This window comes from Sander lucioperca, chromosome 19, assembly GCF_008315115.2.
Source record: "Sander lucioperca isolate FBNREF2018 chromosome 19, SLUC_FBN_1.2, whole genome shotgun sequence".
NCBI lineage: Eukaryota > Metazoa > Chordata > Actinopteri > Perciformes > Percidae > Sander > Sander lucioperca.
This window is the reverse complement of record NC_050191.1, coordinates 17,497,007-17,518,610: the sequence shown is the minus strand read 5'-3', so window position 1 is coordinate 17,518,610 and position 21,604 is coordinate 17,497,007. Positions and strand designations below refer to the sequence as shown.

The following is a 21,604-nucleotide window of genomic DNA, read 5'->3' as shown; positions in this document are numbered from 1 at the left end:
ACCTTTTTTGACTCTTTTCGACATACTATACTATGGCTTTTTGATTACTTTTTTCGACATACTATACTGACTTTTTTATGACTTTTTTCGACATGCTATACTATGACTTTTTACGACATACTATACTATGACTTTTTTTATGACTTGTTACAACATACTATACTATGACCTTTTTTGACTCTTTTCGACATACAATACTATGATTTTTATGACTTTGTTAGAGTTTTTATTAATTGTTACGACATACTATACTTTTAGTTTACTGTTTACTGTACTTTTAACTACAGTTGACTTTTTTCGACATGATTTTTATGACTTTACGACATTCTATACAGAGACTTGTTTTTTTCGACTATGACTTTTTTGACATACTATACTATGACTTTTTTGACATACTATACTGACTTTTTGACATACTATACTATGACTTTTTCGACACACTACACTGACTTTTTTCGACATACTATAACATGACTTTTTACGACATATATGACTGACATTTATGACTTTACGACATTCTATACAATGACTTTTTTTTCGACATACTATTACTTTTTTGACATACTATGACTTTTTTAAACATACTATACTGATTTTTTTTATGACTGTTTACGACACACTGTACTATGACGTTTATTTTTTCGACACATACTATAACTATGAGTTTTTTTCCACATACTATGCTATAACTTTTTTATGACTTTCCAACATACTACACTATTTTTTTTTTTAGGATTTGTTACGACATACTAAATTATGACTCTTTTCAACATACTATTCCGACTTTTTTCAACATATGATTTTTATGACTTTATACATGATTTATGATTTTTTTATTAATTATTACGACATACTATACTATGAGTTTGACATACTATACTATGAGTTTTTTCAACATATATGAATTTGTATGACTTTTTGACATACTATTCAGACTTTTTTCAACATATGATTTTTATGACTTTATACATGATTTATGATTTTTTTATTAATTGTTACGACATACTATACTATGACTTTACGACATACTATACTATGACTTTTTTTACTATTTTCGACATGCTATACTATGACTTTTTTCGACGTACTATTCTATGATTTTTTTATGCCTTTTTTCGACATACTATACTATGACTTTTTTGACATACTATTCAGACTTTTTTCAACATGATTTTTGACTTTTTACGCATACTATTCTGATTTTTTTATTAATTGTTACGACATACTATACTATATATACTATACTTTTTTCAACATATATGAATGTTTGACTTTTTTCAACATACTATACTATGACTTTACGACATACTATACTATGACATTTTTACTCTTTTCGACATGCTATACTATGACTTTTTTCGACATACTATTCTATGATTTTTTTTGCCTTTTTCGACATCATTCTGACATTTTTAAGACTTTTTTTCAACATACTATTACTTTATTATGACTTTTTACGACATACTGTACTATGATTTTTTTATGACTTTCAATAATGCTATACTATGATTTTTTTTTTGTGACTTTTTTCAACATACTTAGTATGACTTTTTTGTGACGTCACAAAAAAGTCATACTATCTTTTTTTTTTCAGAATCACTACAGATAAGGGAGAAACTCCACAAAAAAAACTTTAATGGGGAAAAACGGAAGAAACCTCAGGAAGAGAAACTGATGAGGGATCCCTCTTCCAGGGTGGACAGACAGGAAACAAATGGCCAGTGTACAGTATAGCCAACATAATGGAATGATAGTATAGACAATTCATATGACAAAGTATACATAAATTGTAAACTTTTGAAGAAAATGCATCCCGGAGCATCTTCCGGATGTCGCCAAACTGCTCGATACTGGGCTATGACATCTCTTCCATTTAACCTGGAAAGAGTACAGGATACACAAACCAACAAAAAGTAAAACTGAAGCACATTAGTCACCTCTCTACAGCTCTGCAAAACATATGTTGAATTGTCTTTCTTCCAAATATTAGTTGTGCTTTATGTGGTTGACGTTGGACGGTAATGGCATGTGGCTATGAGTTTCTCATCAGGATCAGGGAAAACAAATTTCCAGTCTTCTTCCGACTCTGGCATTCTGTGGCCAGTGTGCAGGCATGGAATGGTGAGCTGGATGGCCTCTGTTGGTTTCCAGCAGGATTTTTGGAGCTGTGGTGTCCTTTCGCTGAGACTTGGCTGGATCCTTGAGTGGCGTTGCCATTCGTCTGGGAGACTCTTTTTCTGTGTGCCAATCTGACAGCCACATTCTGCTTTATGATGAATCATGCACAAGTTGAAAAAGCTGAGGAGATAACATTTCACTGGAATTGTATATGTGACAAATATTATTGATTGATCAAAAAAAAAATCATTGTATAGCATGTCATAAAAGTATAGTATTTCAAAAAATGTCATAGTATAGTATGAAAGAATGTCATAGTATGTCAAAAAAGTCAGTCATAGTTTAGTATGTCGAAGAAAGTCCTAAAAAGTGATAATGTAGTATGTCGAAAAAGACATAGTATACTATGTTATAAAAAGTCATAATATAGTATGTCGAAAAAACCATAAAAAAGTCATAGTATAGCATGTTGAAAAAAGTCATAGTATAGTATGTCAAAAGAAGTTATAGTGTAGTATGTTGAAAAATTCACTAAAAAGTCAGTGTAGTATGTAGAAAAAATCCTAAACTCATAGTATAGTATGTGGAAAAAAGTCCTAGTATAGTATGTCGAAAAATGGCGAAAAAAGTCATAGTATAAGGAAAAACGTGGAAAAATCATAGTATAGTATGTCGAAAAAAAATCACAAAAAGTCATAGTATAGGATGTCGAAAAAAGTGGAAAAGAAGTCAGTATAGTATGTCGAAAAAAGTCATAGTATAGCATGTGGAAAAAAGTCATAGTATAGTATGTCGAAAAAAGTCAGTATAATATGTCGAAAAAAGTCATAGTATAGCATGTGGAAAAAGTCATAGTATAGTATGTCGAAAAAAGTGGAAAAAAGTCAGTATAATATGTCGAAAAAAGTCATAGTATAGCATGTGGAAAAAAAGTCATAGTATAGTATGTCGAAAAAAGTGGAAAAAAAGTCAGTGTAGTATGTCGAAAAAAGTCATAGTATAGCATGTGGAAAAAAGTCATAGTATAGTAGGTCGAAAAAAGTGGAAAAAAGTCAGTATAATATGTCGAAAAAAGTCACAGTATAGCATGTGGAAAAAAGTCATAGTATAGTATGTCAAAAAAAGTGGAAAAAAGTCAGTATAATATGTCGAAAAAAGTCATAGTATAGCATGTGAAAAAAAGTCATTGTATAGTATGTCGAAAAAAAGTCAAAATATAGTATGTCGAAAAAAGTCATAGTATAGCATGTGGGAAAAAGTCATAGTATAGTATGTCGAAAAAAGTGGAAAAAAAGTCAGTATAATATGTCGAAAAAAGTGGAAAAAAAGTCAAAATATAGTATGTCGAAAAAAAGCATAGTAAAGTATGTCGAAAAATTTGAAAAAAAGTCATAGTATAGCATGTGGAAAAAAGTCATAGTATAGTATGTCGAAAAAAGTCATTGTATAGTATGTCGAAAAAAGTGGAAAAAAAGTCAAAATATAGTATGTCGAAAAAAGTCATAGTATAGCATGTGGGAAAAAGTCATAGTATAGTATGTCGAAAAAAGGCATAGTATAGTATGTCGAAAAAAGTGGAAAAAAGTCAGTATAATATGTCGAAAAAAGTCATAGTATAGCATGTGGAAAAAAAGTCATAGTATAGTATGTCGAAAAAAGTGGAAAAAAAGTCATAGTATAGTATGTCGAAAAAAGTCAGTATAGTATGTCGAAAAAAGTCATAGTATAGCATGTGAAAAAAGTCATAGTAAAGTATGTGGAAAAAAGTGGGAAAAAAGTCATAGTATAGTATGTCGAAAAAAGTGGAAAAAAAGTCAGTATAGTATGTCGAAAAAAGTCATAGTATAGCATGTGGAAAAAAGTCATAGTATGTCGAAAAAAGTCATCGTATAGTATGTCGAAAAAAATTTGAAAAAAAGTCATAGTATAGCATGTCGAAAAAAATCACAGTCAGTATAGGATGTCGAAAAAAGTCAGAAAGAAGTCATAGTATAGTATGTCGAAAAAAGTCAGAAAGAAGTCATAGTATAGTATGTCGAAAAAAAGCATAGTCATAGTATGTTGAAAAGTGATAAAAAAGTAATAGTATAGTATGTGATAAAAAGTCATAGCATAGTATGTTGAAAAAAGACAAAAGTCAGTAAAGGATGTCGTAAAAGATCATAAAGTCATAATACAGTATGTTGAAAAAAGACAGTATAGTATGTCGAAAAGTCTTTAAAAAAATCATAGTATAGTATGTTGTGACAAGGCATGAAATTGTCATAGTATAGTATGTCGATAAAAGTCAAACAAATCATAGTATATAAAGTGTGTTGAAAAAAGTCAGTATAGTATGTCGAAAAAAGTGGAAAAAAAAGTCAGTATAGTATGTCGAAAAAAAGTCAAAATATAGTATGTGGAAAAAAGTCATAGTATAATATGTAGAAAAAAGTGGAAAAAAAGTCAGTATAGTACAGGGGTGGCCAACCAGTTAGGTATAAAGAGCCACAAAAAAAAACGCACCATAGCAAAAAGCCACACAACACATGCACGTCCACACTACAACAGCAACAGTGTCTTCCAGATCTAATGACAGTCATAATACATAGCAGTTTTCATAGTTTTTTTTCTCACTTAGATTGACTCCGTGGGAAACCTGACAGTCTTTGTTATCCACAATCCTTTTCAGGTCTTGCTTGAACTCGGTTGTGGCCACTTGAAGGAACTCTCTCACTCATTTGTCACTAAAGGGGCTTTCAAACAATCGGATTCAGCAGTGAAAGGGTTAACGAGGAAGGTGATCTGTGGCCGCTGTTTTTCCTCAGGTTGCAGAATCTGTCCTCAAAACTCTGCTGCATTATTTTTCATTTTAAAATTATTGGCAAATGTATTGGCAGTATTGGCAGATGCATTCAAATGTGTTTTTTTTTTTTTTTTTACTTATCTGAAATACTGTATGTTTCATAAAAGTTAAAAACAACAATCAACCAATGACACAGCCCCCAGCCACACAGTAAGAGCCTCACAGGAGCAGGCAAAGAGCCGCATACGGCTCAAGAGCCACAGGTTCGCCACCCCTGGTATAGTATGTCGAAAAAAAAGTCTGTATAGTATGTCGAAAAAAGTTATAATATGTCGAAAAAAGTCAGTCATAGTATAGCATGTCAAAAAAGTGGAAAATAAATCATAGTACAGTATGTTGAAAAAAGTAATAGTATAGCATGTGGAAAAAAGTCACAGTATAGTATGTTGAAAAAAGTCATAGTATAGTATGTTGAAAAAAGTCATAGTATAGTATGTTGAAAAAAGTCATAGTATAGTATGTTGAAAAAAGTCATAGTATAGTATGTGGAAAAAAGTCACAGTATAGTATGTCGAAAAAAGTCATAGTATAGTATGTGGAAAAAAGTCACAGTATAGTATGTGGAAAAAAGTCACAGTATAGTATGTCGAAAAAAGTCACAGTATAGTATGTGGAAAGAAGTCATAGTATAGTATGTTGAAAAAAAGCATAGTATGTGGAAAAAATTGAAAAAGTCATAGTATAGCATGTGGAAAAAAGTCACAGTATAGTATGTCGAAAAAAAGTCAGTATGTCGAAAAAAGTCATAGTGTGTCGAAAAAAGTCAAAGTATAGTATGTCGAAAAAAGAGAAAAAAAGTCGTATGTCGAAAAAAGTCATAGTATACTATGTCAAAAGTCATAGTATAGCATGTCGAAAAAAGTCATAGTATGTCGAAAAAAGTCATAGTATAGTATGTGGAAAAAAGTCATAGTATAGTATCTTGAAAAAAGAGAAAAAAAGTCAGTATAGTATGTCGAAAAAAAGTGGAAAAGTCGGTATAGTATGTCGAAAAAAGTCAGTATGTCGAAAAAAGTCAGTCATAGCATGTCAAAAGTGGAAAATAAATCATAGTACAGTATGTTGAAAAAAGTAATAGTATAGTATGTGGAAAAAAAGTCGTAGTATAGCATGTGGAAAAAAAGCATAGTAAGTATGTGGAAAAATTTGAAAAAGTCATAGTATAGTATGTGGAAAAAAGTCACAGTATAGTATGTGGAAAAAAGTCACAGTATAGTATGTGGAAAAAAGTCACAGTATAGTATGTCGAAAAAAGTCACAGTATAGTATGTGGAAAAAAGTCATAGTATAGTATGTCAAAAAAAAGTCATAGTATGTCGAAAAAAGTCATAGTGTGTGGAAAAAAGTCATAGTATAGCATGTGGAAAAAAGTCATAGTATAGTATGTGGAAAAAAGAGAAAAAAAGTCATAGTATAGTATGTCGAAAAAAAGTGGAAAAGTCGGTATAGTATGTCGAAAAAAAGTCGTAATATAGCATGTCGAAAAATTTGGGAAAAAAGTCAAAATATAGTATGTCGAAAAAAGAGAAAAAAAGTCGTATGTCGAAAAAAGTCATAGTATACTATGTCAAAAGTCATAGTATAGCATGTCGAAAAAAGTCATAGTATAGTATGTGGAAAAAAGTCATAGTATAGTATGTGGAAAAAAGAGAAAAAAAGTCATAGTATAGTATGTCGAAAAAAAGTGGAAAAGTCGGTATAGTATGTCGAAAAATGTCATAGTATAGTGTGTGGAAAAAGTCCTAGTATAGTATGTCGAAAAAAGTCAGTATGTCGAAAAAAGTCAGTCATAGCATGACAAAAAAGTGGAAAATAAATCATAGTACAGTATGTTGAAAAAAGTAATAGTATAGTATGTTGAAAAAAAGCATAGTAAGTATGTGGAAAAATTTGAAAAAGTCATAGTATAGCATGTGGAAAAAAGTCATAGTATAGTATGTCAAAAAAAGTCAAAATATAGTATGTCGAAAAAAAGTCATAGTATGTCGAAAAAAGTCGTGTGGAAAAAAGTCATAGTATAGTATGTTGAAAAAAGTGGAAAAAAGTCATAGTATGTCAAAAAGTCATAGTATAGTATGTGGAAAAATATCCCAAAAAGTCATAGTATAGTATGTCGAAAAAAATCACAGTCATACTATAGTATTTCGAAAAAAGTCAGTATACAGTAGTATGTCGAAAATTGTTATAAAAAGTCATAGTACAGTATGTTGAAAAAGTCATAGTATAGCATGTTGAAAAATGTCATAGTATAGTATGTTGAAAAAAGTCATAGTGCGGTACGTATAGTATGGGGAAAAAAAGGTTAAAAAAAGTCATAGTATAGTTTGTCAAAAAAATTCATAAGTCATTGTAAAAGTATGTTGAAAAAAGTCAGTGTATTATGTCATACAAAGTCATAAAACGTCATAGTATAGTTTGCCATAAAGTCAGTCATAGTATAGTATGGCAGTAAACGGTTGATTTGAACAAGATTTCAGTTGCTAATGCTATTGTGGGATCATCTGTTGTGTCCTACTTTATAACTGTTGCCTTCTGCTGTTTCCGCCACTGTTGCCACCAACACCAACAAGCGGATTACCAGGGTCCCTGAGGTCCATGCAAACCTAATTTAATTTAGTTAGTATGTATGTAATCTACATCTGTAGCAATGAGAAGGGCTTATGCTAGATTTACAAACTGTTAGCTGGCTCTGTCATTTATATTTTTCTCCTGTCCCTTTCATTTTACTTTTTAGTCTTTGCTTAGACGCATCTTCATTGCTTTTAAAAAATAGTGATTTGCAGTTTTGTATTTCCACTCAGGTAACTCTCAATCCGTATTCCTGATATACCAATTCTTCTGACATGTTTTTTATTTTTTTTATTTAAGATGTACATCTTCAGGAGGAACCAATAGGCTCAAGGCCACAGACAGAGTAGGGAAGTCAGAAGTGTTTTTTGTTTGTTTTTTTAAATTCTATTTATTTTGTAAATAGAATAACAGCAGATTTATAATCTGCCTTGTTTGGCTCTGTGTTCTCAGAGACAGGTGGCATCTGCATCACCCCAAGGCCATCAGAACCAGACGCAGAGATTGTCCCAGGAATGGCTATGAGACCTTTCTTTGGCATTGAGCCCGTGCTCATGGACACTGAGGTATTTTGTGTGTGTGTGTGTGTGTGCGTGTCGTCCCTGAAAATGTTGGATGGCTGGGAACAGGCCAGAGTGAGGGTCAGATTAGGATTATAAAATATAATATAATAAGTCACCAGCTGTGTCACTTTTGATACCCACCCTGCTCCCACCCTTTACACCCAGTGTGCGTGCCAAACTCCCCATTAAAAATCTGTCGTACTACTTTGTGGCTTTTGCAGTTGCTTTTGAAATCCAGATTGTGCAGACAGTTGGAGTGGTGTCTTTGAGCTCATCTCTCTCCTCTCCTCTAATTGGCTTGTTTTCCGCGATTGTTTTGAGCAATATTCAGTACATTTTGTTTGTCTTGTACTTGTTAGATTAATCACCGGTCTCACTGACCATTTACAGTGGCTATATGCAACTTTCAGTTTGTGTTGATTCTAGCGGCCGCTTTTTACAAAAGTGGTAGTGTTTTTACCACACCTGCTGTCATAAAGGTCTTTCTTTACGGTGCTGTATTACCGAGTTAGCGTTAAGGGGAGGTCATATAGTCGCTATGAATGTTTTGTTCAGACAGAAAATCATTCATTTACAATAAGAGAATACGTTACAGATGCAGCCTTGCATTTTAAGTGTTGCATACGGTAGCCTACTTTGGATGTATCGTGAGCTAAACCGGGTATCACTGTCACTGTCTCACAAGCCACAGCATTAAGAGTTTGTTGTAGCAACCAACATAATAACTTAGATTAATATAGCGTATTTGAAAAGAAAATGGTAGGCCAACGCAAACACGGACCAAAAGGAATAGAAACGTTCACGCTAAATGGAAAGGGGACGTAATTTAATGTAGGTTACTGACGTACAAACACATTGCGCATTGTAAAGTTATTTCATGAATTAAATAGACATATTACATACCTGAGGGCCAATTCAGGGTGGGTTTTGAATCATTTGCAATCCCATAATCGTCTCCATCTGTTAAAAGCCGACCGAAGTTGACTCGCATTATCGTCCGTTGTCTTTCACTTTCCCTTTTAGTTGTTCTTTGTTTAATTTCCTTCTTTTCTGTGATGGTCCAGCCCCAGTATTAGCCATAACTACAACAGATAACTTCTAAAATAACATTAAAATACAAAGGCCTATATAAAGAAATCTCCTGAGTCCTTTTAGGTGGCTAAGCTGGCTGGATACGTCAACACAGGCTTTTCCAGTGTTACAAAGAAATCTGTGACCCACCAGAATGTGTTACTGTAGCGCCAACTACCTGCCGCAAATCATTCTGTGACTAAAAACTATATAAAAATAGCGTTCTTTTCACTGTTAGTCTTGTTTGCTGTTACAGGTAATTTAAGACCATTGTAAATTACAGAGCTTCAGAAACATCAAAAAGTTACATATAGTCACTTTAATGCTGGAAATGACATGCACAATGGGCTTGTCTTATGACTTATTACTCAGCCATTTTGTTCTTGCGTTTACATTTATCAGTTGTTGTTTTTTTTATTTTCAGGGAAAAGTGCTGACTTCCAACGACACATCTGGAGCTCTGTGTATAGCTCAGCCTTGGCCTGGTATGGCCCGAACCATTCATAACGACCACCAGAGATTTACTGAGACCTACTGTCAGCCTTATCCTGGTACAGTACGATGGGTTGAAGATAAAAACTGTCTCTATTTTTATAGTGTTTCTCAATTCCTTAGGTTTTTTTTGGTGAAAACAAAAACATAGTCTCAACATCTCTCTCTCTGTGCCAATAGGTTACTTCTTTACTGGCGATGGTGCCTATCGCTCTAAGGAGGGGTATTACCAGATCACTGGGCGCCTTGATGATGTCATCAACGTATGCGGTCACAGGATTGGGACGGCAGAGATAGAGGATGTGGTGGTAAGGTCAATCCATGATTAACAAGTTATTTTAATGTCTTTGAACATTCCATTCATATACATTTGTATAATGGTAACATACTAATGTTTGTCTAGAAGATCATACTAACTTTAGCTTATTAGCATGCTAATGCTATGAATGTCTGCATTGGTTTTCATGGCAATCTATCCAGTATTAATTAAGATATTTTATTCTTGACCAACATTGGCATCCCTAAAACCATGTTTTTAGCATGGCTGAAAAAATAGAAGAACAAAAGTTGACATCTTTGAGCAGGGTTAAAATATTTTCAGTTTCATTAAAAGTGCCAATTCAGGTACTTTCTCCAGTGTTTAACCAAAGAGACATTTATGGTTTTTAGCAGTTACATATTTCAGATGATCCTGAATGTGATTTCCATAACAGAATCAATACTCTGCAGTGGCTGAGTCTGCTATCATAGGATACCCACATAACATCAAAGGACAAGGTTAGCAAGAAACCTTTTTCCAGTGTTAAGAGTCAAAAAATGTTTCCCGCTAAGAATGTCCATCATAGTAAAGACTCCTCTGTGTCCTCAGGTGTGTATGCCTTTGTGGTGCTAAAAAAGGGTGTGAACGCTCAAGAGGAGGAACTGTCTCGGCAGCTAAACAACATGGTATCTAAAAAGATCGCCAAGTACGCCTGTCCAGACTTCATCCAGGTAATTCTGTCTCACTGACTTTAAATTGCAAAGAGACATTTAAGACTAAATTTTACTTAGTCACATTATGTCATTCTCACAGTTTGTCCATCGGCTGCCGAAGACCCGCTCAGGTAAGATAATGCGCCGGGTGCTGCGGAAAGTGGTGGAGCAAGACTTGAACGGGTTGGGTGACCTCAGCACGCTGGATGACCCTGCAGCAGTTGAAGAGATCATCCAAGGCCACCGTGAGCTCTGTAGTAAACAACAACCATGATCATGTGTTTTCTGAAAACATCTGAAAAAGGAATATGAAAGTGATGCTTGCACGTTACACTCCATTTCACTTAACCAGACGTGTGCCATCAAACTTGATTTTAAAGCCAAATATTCTTTGTCTTTATTGTACATATGACATTTTTATGAAATAAGGTAAACAACTCTTTAAAACTATGTATGAACCACAGATGTACTATGCTCTTAATAGGTGTTACAAATAGTGCTGTCATTTAAACGCGTTATTAATGGCGTTAACGCAAACCCATTTTAACGGCGTACATTTTTTTATGGCGAGATTAACGTTCTTTTTGGCCTAGCAAACTTTGTAGTTTTTTTCACATGCTGTTGCAACTAGTAACGTTAGAAAAACTACAACACCACACCGGATCTAGCTAGACCGGAAACAAAACAACAGGCACGCCGCACACACTTGTTTGGGCTTGCGAGCCGGCCAAAGAGTAGTAGGCTAACGTTACGTTTTGAGTGGATGGCGAGCGCGAGACGCAGAAATGGATGCCAATAAGATTCTGAATGGAAAGTTTACTTTTAAAAAGTTGCCAAATGGTTCCATTGACAAGACCAGAGTGATCTGTGTGTTTTGTCATTGTGAACTGAGCTATCATCGCAGCACGTCCAGTCTGAAATACCACTTGATGGCCAAGCACACAGCTGATGCGAATTCTCCGCCCCCTCGTCAAAGCCAGGCGACAAAAGCACAAAGCAAGGCGATCCACTTTTCCATGTTGATAAGAGCATTAAAATGAGAAAAAAAAAAATTGGACAAAAAGAAATCTAGGGACATTTAGAATAGATAAAAATGTGCGATTAATTGCGAGTTAACTGACATTAATGTGATTAATCGCGATTAAATATTTTAATGGTTTGACAGCACTAGTTACAAAGAGCTGAGAACATTGCATTTATTACAAAATTGGAACCAATATTCCCAATGTAATGATTGTAAACACAATACAATAAACAAATGTAAAGGCACTTAAGACTTACTGAGTCTAGAGTGTCTTTTTTTTCCTCTCCTGATTTGTTGTCATGATAGATGAATTTACAGTTACAGAGCCAAACAGTTCCTTTGGCAAAGTCTTTGGGTCCAGAACATTTTAGCTGAGCTCTGCCTCAATGTCCATGAATACATACAAACTGGATGAGTACAGATGTTCTGGGTTTTAAAGTACCTTGTTGAAGAGCACTTGAGTGTTACTAACTCAGAAATTCAGAAGTGTTTTCTATCCCTGTCTCCCACACTGATGCATCATGCATGTCCAGGATTTCAAAGAGATGACTCTCCAGTCATGTGGCTTCTTCTCTGAGACTCCCACTTCCTCCTTTTAACTTGGTCAACTCCCACAGGCCTCCTCCACACAGTTTCAACTGGACGTCATGGTACTGAGAAATAAAAAGACGAGTTAATATCCTAGATTTAGACAAATTTGAGAACAAAGTAAGCGGAGGCAAGTGCTAAAATGTAAGAAAATTGACATATTGAAACCAAATAATCATGGACTGACAAAAAAGCACCAGCTTAACTTTGAGGATGGAGTAATGTTGGATATAATTGATTATTAATTTTCCTAGCATTTAGCAGGATTGGGTATATAGCGGTCAGGATACACGTGTGTTCAGTCTACCTTCTCCAGGCTGCTGCGGTGTCCCAGACTGACCAAAGTCATGCCGAGCTGTTTACAGGTTCTGTACAGCTGTGCTTCTGCCTCCTCCGTCAGAGCACTGGTGGCCTCATCCAACACTGCAACAAAGAAATGTTTGAGAAAGCTCCAGTCACGGTCACCTCTAACACAGATGACAGGATGAAAACATGCAAATGTTTTACATTTAAAACCCTAAATTTGGTGTTGCATCAAAGACAGTAGGTGAGGTTAGCTCCTCTGAAGCTGTCAGAATCACTAAAAGTTTTGATTTCTTAGATGCTTCCATGAATAGATTACAGAAATCCAGAACATACCTGCATATTTGGGCTGCAGGTAGAAGAGTCGTGCAAAGCAGAGACGCTGCATTTCACCTGGAGACAGAACATCATACCTGCAAAGAAAAACTAGTTCAGAGTCTGCATCATTTTGTGGCACATTTTAAGAAGTTTGGACACACGTGTCATTGGTTTTTCCTCTTGTATTTTGTCTTACCAGCTCCAGTCCACCTTTTCATCCAGCCCACCTGTCCGCTTTAGGAGACTGGACTGGAGCACAGATAGTTTGATTCAGGATGAGTGTATATTCAAAAATGAACTGGTGAAATATTCAAGGTGAATAAACAATTTAGGATAACTGAAGATTTTAGTTTAAAGGAATATACTGTAGGATAAACTCACCACTCCTGCTAGTTCCAGGAATTGTATAATTCTGTCATCATCCACTGACCCTGAAGAAAGCACGCTCACGTGAATATCACTAACACAGATGACTAATTATTGTAAGTCAATGCAGGCAGCAGCATCAACACAAAGTTACAAGGGAAAACCAAGAGCCAAGTTTAGATTGATATAAATATACATATTGCACCTACACACATTCACCATCTTACACTGATCTACTGTATTAATGTATTCCTAATGAGCTGCTTTAATCAAACAACATATTGCTGTCAGGAAACATTGGCTTTTAGTGTATTAAACATATGCACTTATGTGCTTTCATTTAAAGGCATACTATGTAACTTTTCCCTCTTCGGTCCCCCTACAGGTTGTAATGAGACAACCTGTAGAGGGACCGAAGAGGGAAAAGTTACATAGTATGACTTTAATATTCAATTAGGTTTTTTTTGCTACAACAACCAACTGTGATTAAATTAATTAACATCTATAGTCTTTGAGTGCTGCACCGTTAAACAGTTTAATATACAGTTTAGCCAGAGTGACATCTGATACCTGATGCAGGGTAAATATCCTTCAGTGGGTAGATCACCTGTTGGGGAAGAGAGTTCCAGTTAATTCTATTGGTAAACTTGCAACAACCATTGGATCTATACACATATATGTATTATTTTGACAAGTTACAGGTTCCATAGAGAAACAACCCTTAAAGAAAAAAAAAACAGAAGAGAGAGCGACCTGTTCACGCAGTGTGCCATCAGTCAGGTAAGGTTTCTGTGGCAGAAAGAGGGTTCCTCTGGGCCCGAAACATGTGGTCATCTGGACAAAACCTGAGGAAAAGAAATACAAAATGGACAGAGACAGACAATGTCAAAAAGCTACTAATGTGGGTGGATATCTAATATTTTTATTGTAAAAAAAAAAAAAAATAATAATAATAATACAGTATGAATAACAAAACAAAAGCGGTGCTTCCCTCTGCCCGTCTCCTAAGCTGTACAGAAAACAAACTAGATCACATATAGATTTCTCTCCTCTTATCTCGCCATAAACACAGATCCAGGATCTCTAGAAACAAAACTTGCATTAGGAGTTTTGTATCCCTATGCTCTATAATATGCCTCAAATCTGGGGCCATTATGTCCAGGGGCTATTTTCAGACATATTCCTGAGTCATTTACTGTTTTAAGGTATAGGCTGTGATACACATTTGTATTTAACTAATCAAAACAGGGAAGAGAACATGACCACATATTGTGTACTTCAAAGTAAAAATATGCTATAGTACATATAATATAAAGTGTAAAGTGCCAACAACACTGAGGGTCTCCAAATACTTTTAACTATAGAATATGTATAAACAATTTCTTCTCATAAGCTTCAAGTAACAAAACTATAATAATAATTTATACATTTGTCAATTATTGGTATGTGTCTTGTGTCCAGCTCTTGAAAATCTTCCTCAAATCATATTTCTAAATACATACAACTATTCCAGTCAGGGATTATTATTCCAACCTTAACTGGTCAGCACTCAAGAGCCCCCACACCCTTTTATTAAGCCCTTCCTGCCATAACAGTCTCATTGCTCTCTCACCGCTGTGTGCCTCCCAGAGTCGGTTGAGGACCCTCAGTAGTGACGTCTTGCCGGTGCCTGTGTTCCCCACCACCAGTAGATGTGTTCCCTGGCTGATTTTCAGACTCAAATCCTCCACCAGCAGCTCATCTGAGTAAGGAGATTTGTATGAAAGATGGTCCAGGATGAAGGCAGTGTCCACAGGGCCTGCGTGGACGTTGAAGTCACTGTGTGGAGAAACAAGCACAGCACAAGCTACAAGCACTTCATATTTGTCATCTTCTTTTGCTCTGTATTTGTCTTGTTTTTTAATCTGATCTGATTTTAGCAATATGTGCACTCTCTTAACATATTTACATCTTTAACTGCACTTTGTTGCAACATATTTATGTAGATTAATATAAAAGTGCTCAAACAAACCTGTCAAAGTCATAGCTTTCCCCTGATGCCGGGTCATAGTCACACTGCTTACGTAGGATGTCATCCATCACCTCCCTCAGCTCCCCAATCCTGACCACACACACCCAGACACACACCCACACACCCAGACACACACCCACACCCACACACACACAGTGATAGAAAAGTGGATGGCATGCACAAACACTGCTGTCATCATCTGTCTTCCAGGAAGTGAATTTAAGTATGCAGTGTGATACCTGTGGGTGTATCCAGCCACATCTGACAGAGTGGTTGACAGGTCTATTAGCTGCGTGAAGCCATTTATCAAGTAGATGCACACAAAGGCATTCTGAATATGAACAAGGAGAGGGAGAACCAAAGAGTAAATAAGAGACAAGATTATTAAAATAACAGTGTTTGAACCCAGAACAAAAAGGCAGGAACAACGAGGCACATTGACCGACAGGATTGAAAAGAGACATCTTTTTAAAGAATTAAATACTGGCTGATAATACTAAAATGTGCTACATGTGGTTGAGACAGCTCTGAAGCCACAGCAATACTTCTTACAACCGGCATTCAAGCTCAGAATGAATGTTTTATCAGGAGAAAGCTTTTGCTGCCACCTAGTGGTTAAATAGCCAAACATTCATATTCAGCCAGCTACATATATTCTGTAATGGCAAACCTTTCACACCCTCTGCTGTCTCTCAGCTAAACTCTGTGAGGAAATGGTAACAGGAGCAATTCATTTTAAATATTTTATTATTTCAATTTTTATTTAAAATTTGAATTGTTTAAACTAGTGTACTCTTTTTTCACTCATGTCTACATTGCATTTATATGATGTGTTTATGTGTTGCTGAGGACAAATAAAGATTGATAACGTTGATAGAAAATGGGAATGGGAGCAACATTCACAATTGATGACATATTGATTGTTTTTTTTCCCCTTTCTGGCTACATTTTTAAAGGTTCATATTTTTGTACGTGTGTGTGAAGAAAGATGCATTTCTTAAAAGGAACACGCCGACTTATTGGGACTTTAGCTTATTCACCATATCCTCCAGAGTTAGATAAGACCATACATACCCTTCTCATCTCCGTGCGTGTTGTAACTCTGTCTGACGCCCCCACCGCTAGCACAGATCCTGGAGGTAACCGGCTCCAACTAGCCTCCTGCTCCCAGTAAGTGAGGAGATGGCTGTGTCTCATGTGACCTAGTTATTTGTACACCCTGTGACTATACAAATCACAACATGTAAATAGGAAAATGTGGGTGTTATTTTGTCACTTATTGGGAGCAGTAGGCTAGTTGGAGCCAGTTACCTCCAGGATCTGTGCTAAACTAGGCTAGCGGTGGGGGCGTCAGACAGAGTTACAACACGCACGGAGATGAGAAGGGTATGTATGGACTTATCTAACTCTGGGGGATACAGTGAATAAGCTAAAGTCCCAATAAGTCAGCGTGTTCCTTTAAAGCAACACTAAATAACTTTTACCGCTTCGGACCCCCTACAGGTTGGAAGCGGAAATGTCCATTACATGACATTATGCAAGTTTGCCAGATCGGGTAACGGATCTTTAGTTCGAATGAACTGGACAATGTAATGTAATGGACAATTCCGCTTCCAACCTGTAGGGGGACCGAAGTGGGAAAAGTTATTTAGTGTTGCTTTAAGAACTACACATTCTGAGAAATAGGGAGAGGAAAAGAACACATGCTTACCTTACTGATGAGTGCACTGAGCTCACCAGGAGTGAGACCATCATAGATACCAGTAAAGATGGGGATGGCAATTATAATGTAGCTAAGGAAACCTCCAACGTAGTCAAAGGTGTTTACCCCGACTGAGAGAGGAGAGGTCAGAGGTTAACAAGTTTAATCAAAGCAATCAATGAAAGATATAAGTCAGTGAGTGAGGGTGTGTAGGGTGTTCTCACTGTAAAGCCAGAGCTCTTTGTTTATTAGACTCTTCTGAGTTTGTAACAGAGCCTGCAGTCTGCGGTCGGTCCTCATGTGCTCCACTTTACCGGCTCTAAAAACACAGACAGCAGCATATTTTTCAAACCTGCTTTAACTGCGTGATCGTTGTGATTTGGTGCGTGAGAACAATTCAGATAGTGCCAGGTACAGTTTTTTTAATCACAGAAAAGTACACAAAGTACAGTTTCTATGCAAGTTATACAATCATGATTGTCTAAACTTTCTGGAAAATCTGTTTCCATTTCATGAAAACGTACAGGCTTACCCTGGTATACAAATCATGTTTGTGCCTCACCTGTAAAAAGCTGCAGACTCTGCATTGACACGGATCTGCATGTGCTTGAATCTGAAGATACAAATACATATTACTGGAAAAAAAATGTTTTTACTTTCAAGCAACACAATTTAAGATGTTTTATATATTTTAAATTTAACTGTTCCCTGGTCAGCACAAAATGTGATTGTTTTAACTTGGGACAGATTACAATTCCTCTCTCATAGCTGACGCATATCCTGTGTTATTTCCTTCTAAGCAAAAGGCACTGGGCCAAAGTCCACAGATGCTTCCTCTTAACAAACACTGAAAGGATTTGCATTAAATAAAGCTGGCAAAATACCTGTTGAAGTTCAGGGAACACACTTTTAAGACAATCCTGTTCTGCTTGTCTGTCCACACATATTATTTGTCACTTGATACACTTACATACTAACCTACTTAATACTGAACTTACCTGAAGTCTCCCTCCAGTTTTTCTTGCTCAAACAGAGTCGACACAATCGGCCCCATGAGGATTTTATTGGCAATGGTCCCAACAACAAAGTAGCCAAAGATACTTACAGGACCGATCCAACCAGTGCTGCAAAGCAAGGCAACTTTACGAATATCCTCTTTTTAAAAGCCAAAAGCAATTCCGAGTGTTTTACATAAGGCTTCAAAACAATGTAGCAAAGACAATGAGAAGGAAAATACATTAAAACAGGATCAGCTTTAATCAAATTAAACACAAAGCATACAAAAGATAATACTCAAAGAAATACAAGTTATAGTGTCATTTCCCTGCAGTTAGAGTGCAACATTTTTTAGGCTCCATTAAAATAAGTTTAGAGTTGCAGTAGACCTTTAGAGCTTTTACAAGTCACTGACAACAGGTGGACTTTATGGTCTCTTTCCAAACCACAGACAAAGAGCACACGGAATGGATAAAAATGATATATAAAAAGGGAAGTCTTTATTTTTGGCAACTTACTAATTTTTTCTCTTCGTCTTTTTTATGGAAATGTGCCTCTCTAAAGCACAAATATTGGCTTGTGGCTGTAGTAACGATGATGCTTCAATTTCACAGTAGGCAGGTATTATGTGTTAAAGAGTGTGATATATTACAGTTGCTGCAGTACTCTATAGTGCAAACTCACCTATGAAAGCAGTGGTAGGTGTAGTAAGCCAGTGTGAACGGTGATACAATCAAACGACTAGCCATGGTGCTCATCTGCTTACACAACCTCTCTGCGTCCTGACTGATTCGCTGGTCTCTGAAAGTTACACAGAAAGGAACACAAAGAAAAAACAAACCAATTAAATGATGTCTCTTTATGATGATGTTTAATATTCTAATAGCCATGTGATCTTTACATAAAAACATTCAAATGATAGATCTGTTGATAAATGTTGATGAATTGAAATTGAGTTTATGTCTACATTCTTTAAAAAAGCATTAGATATACAAAGAGGAAAACCATTCAAGCTTACGGGTTGTCTATATCCTCTCGGAGTACATTGAGAGTGTAATAGACTCGGCCCTGGAAGTAGGACGTATGAAGGCTCTCAGTTAGCGTCCTCCTCCAGCTTACATACATCTGATTGCAAATGTACTGGTCGATACTTTTCAACTGGGAGAGGGAGAAAGGAACACAGAGATAAAGTGTTTATTAAAAGAGTAAAGTAACACAGAGACAAAAACGGTAACTGTATGACTATCTCTATTACACTAACAAGAGTTAATGTCATATGATATCTCATATTTGGGAAGAGGCCTGCTACCACCGTTTAATTTAAAAAGTAACGTGGGAACATAAACTGTATGAAGAAAATCAGTTTTCTTAGAATGCACTCAATATTGTAAAAGTGTTTGCAATTTCCCAGGTTCATAATCCAAGTATCACATGTGTGTGTAGGCTGTAAAATGAACATGTCAGGCTACCCTGACTTGACCTGTAAAGTTGACACTGTCTATTATGACAGCAATCCAAAATCATACATCATGTCATACAATAAAATATAGGAAACAATGTACCTGATTCTTTATTTAGTCTCCGCCCACATCAAAATATTTAACTAGGCATATAATGTACAATGTTGGGAACATAGGATTTGTCCCAATTATGATAACAGTAATGTACTCTAATCACATACAATAAATAATGGTAGTAAGACTGTTACCTTGCCACTGCTCTGCACAACAACAAAGTTAACTTCCTAGTTGTTGTGTAATATCCGGCTAATAAATAAACCTATGCTTATATATTTAGAAATAGGTTCCTGCTCATAACAAACAATATACATACAAACAGAAAAAGCACATGCAGCAAATTAAGATTTTTCTAAAAGATGGCTTGATAACAAATAAAGCTTTTTATCAATAATGTGGAGTTAATTCATAAAAAATCTGAAATCTGTTTGATTAACCTTTGTAAATAAGTATATAAAAGTATTGACACTTTTATCAATCTCCTAGGTCTGCAGACCAATCAGCAGTGCTGAGCATAAAGGAAAATGATAAGAGAGTAGTACAGCTGAGTAAGCACATGCATGAAGACTAAGAACTGTTAAAAGACCAAATTCCAATGCCCAGCAAAAATACCTATAGAGGGGGAACTCTTTTGGTACTTTGGGGATATTTTGGTTACTAGTATCAGTATGTAGGTCATTTTGTGTCATCCCCCACATTTTTTTGAACTTACTGTGGAGTTGAGCAAGATGAGCACCATAGCTGTGCCCACCAGACTCCTGAAGCCTGGGTAATCTGTGTCTGCCAGCACATTGTAGAAGTGGCTAGGGAGGACACCCACTTGGTAAATGATCAGCTGCTCTGATGGCAGAAAATAAGATGAGTTAGCACATTGTTGGGACAAGAGAGACTCGTAAAACAATGAGTTAAAGGTCAGCAGGAAAAAAATGAAACAGAGTATGCCGTCTAGTATTATCTGAAATGTAGTTTTACAATGTCACAAAAGGCATTGTCCGACAGGCAGGGTACAACATTAGCACCATCCACCAGCCAAATGCTGGTGAAACATGCAAGTGGCTGGAAGATTTGCTTCATTCACCAGCCAAAAAAACAAATTGTAATCTATTGTTTGGCTGGTAAAATTTGAACATTCACTATCAATTTGACTGGTGGACAATAAAAGTTAATTTTGCACCCTGCCAACAGGGAGTGAATGTGTCTCTTGATGAGGCTTCGTGCAAGAGACATTTCATTTAATTTGCATCATCATCACCTCATTCAATAGCTAGCTGGATATGGTTGTGACAATTTATTTCCCCATTTGGCTCTAGCCCTTCTCGTCTTGCACAAATAGCTTTTGTGACTCTTGCAGTTACCTGTAAGAGTGACAGCAAGCAGCGTCCCAAACATCAGAGCACTTTGACTGGTCCATGATGGGAACAGGACCTTCTGGATGCTGCAGAACCTCTGAACAAACTTCCAGTCTAGCTTTAGTCTAAAGTGTGCACAGCACGAGATAAAAAAATAATTAAATTTAAAAAAAAATTTGCAACATATGAATCTCTTATATCCTGTGGCCACATGCGTGAACTGTGAGGTTCTTGTTATGATGAAATTCTTGCATTACTTTGCAATGTTCCTTACACCACTAACGTTACTTCTTGCACAAACATTTAAACTGAACTGCCAATACAGTGTTGTACGTTATGGTGTATTTCCACTTGTTTGTTGTAACTGACGTTACTGTCTGAGGTGTGCAATCAATAACAATACACCTTGGAGTCAGGCTTACCTTTTTGTCCCTCTGCCATTTGACTTTTCCAAACGAGGCATCTGTACTGGCGGCAGGAGACTATTATTTTTACCAAATAAAACTTCCCATAACGTTACGTTTTTCGGACAAGCTAACTTTAGACTAATGTTAACGTTAACAACAGCAAACGTTAAAGCAGCTAAAGAGAAAAACGGTTAACTTACAACGGGGAATAACAAACACATTTCTACAAAACAACTTCCCCCTTCGTACTTATCACGGCTGCATTAATTAGCTTAACTGTTGCCTTACTTTAGCGTCGTCTCACAGACCATTACCTTGCTTAAGTACTTCACAATACACTCACTAAGGTGGATGTTTTGGTAGGTAAAAGAAAAACCCCGGACTTCCGGTGTAA

At 36.1% G+C, this 21,604-nt stretch overlaps 2 protein-coding genes across 6 annotated transcripts in view; one reads left to right on the top strand and one right to left on the bottom strand.

Moving 5' to 3' along the window:
• LOC116065953 (acetyl-coenzyme A synthetase 2-like, mitochondrial) overlaps positions 1-10,996 on the top strand; it is a 22,881-nt gene extending 11,885 nt beyond the window's left edge. For all 3 annotated transcript variants that reach the window (XM_031321627.2, XM_031321628.2, XM_035995760.1), the window contains 6 exons: positions 7,985-8,097; positions 9,590-9,716; positions 9,838-9,965; positions 10,371-10,434; positions 10,526-10,647; positions 10,730-10,996. In XM_031321627.2, coding sequence (XP_031177487.2) covers positions 7,985-8,097; positions 9,590-9,716; positions 9,838-9,965; positions 10,371-10,434; positions 10,526-10,647; positions 10,730-10,903 — 728 coding nt within the window. In that variant the 3' untranslated portion in view covers positions 10,904-10,996. The remainder of the gene's footprint in view (positions 1-7,984; positions 8,098-9,589; positions 9,717-9,837; positions 9,966-10,370; positions 10,435-10,525; positions 10,648-10,729) is intronic.
• Positions 10,633-21,604, bottom strand: abcd4 (ATP-binding cassette, sub-family D (ALD), member 4). Of its 3 annotated transcripts, XM_031321629.2 has the most exons (21): positions 21,525-21,604; positions 21,226-21,266; positions 20,810-20,928; positions 20,167-20,294; positions 18,956-19,095; positions 18,622-18,738; positions 17,940-18,065; positions 17,504-17,554; positions 17,166-17,260; positions 16,951-17,072; positions 15,479-15,570; positions 15,240-15,329; positions 14,841-15,046; positions 13,982-14,073; positions 13,799-13,835; positions 13,244-13,293; positions 13,059-13,111; positions 12,881-12,957; positions 12,549-12,664; positions 11,805-12,306; positions 11,011-11,128 (listed from the first exon to the last, which is right to left on the bottom strand). In XM_031321629.2, exons 2-20 carry the CDS (start codon positions 21,264-21,266, stop codon positions 12,211-12,213), a joined length of 1,848 nt encoding a protein of 615 aa, XP_031177489.1. In that variant the 5' UTR covers positions 21,525-21,604; the 3' UTR covers positions 11,011-11,128; positions 11,805-12,210. The 3 variants fall into 3 exon arrangements, with proteins under 3 accessions (XP_031177490.1, XP_031177489.1, XP_031177491.1); XM_031321630.2 differs by lacking the exons at positions 11,011-11,128; positions 21,525-21,604 and adding an exon at positions 10,633-10,881 and having other exon boundaries at positions 12,096-12,306; positions 21,226-21,337; XM_031321631.2 differs by lacking the exon at positions 21,525-21,604 and having other exon boundaries at positions 20,167-20,289; positions 21,226-21,284.

Coding starts and splice junctions, on each gene's coding strand:
- abcd4 (XM_031321629.2), bottom strand. CDS start 21,266: ATGCCTCGTTTGGAAAAGTCAAATGGCAGAGGGACAAAAAG. Junction 15,047..15,239: donor GAAAGCTATGACTTTGACAG/GTTTGTTTGAGC, acceptor TTCTCCACACAG/TGACTTCAACGTCCACGCAG. Junction 13,112..13,243: donor TCCTGGAACTAGCAGGAGTG/GTGAGTTTATCC, acceptor TCTGTGCTCCAG/TCCAGTCTCCTAAAGCGGAC.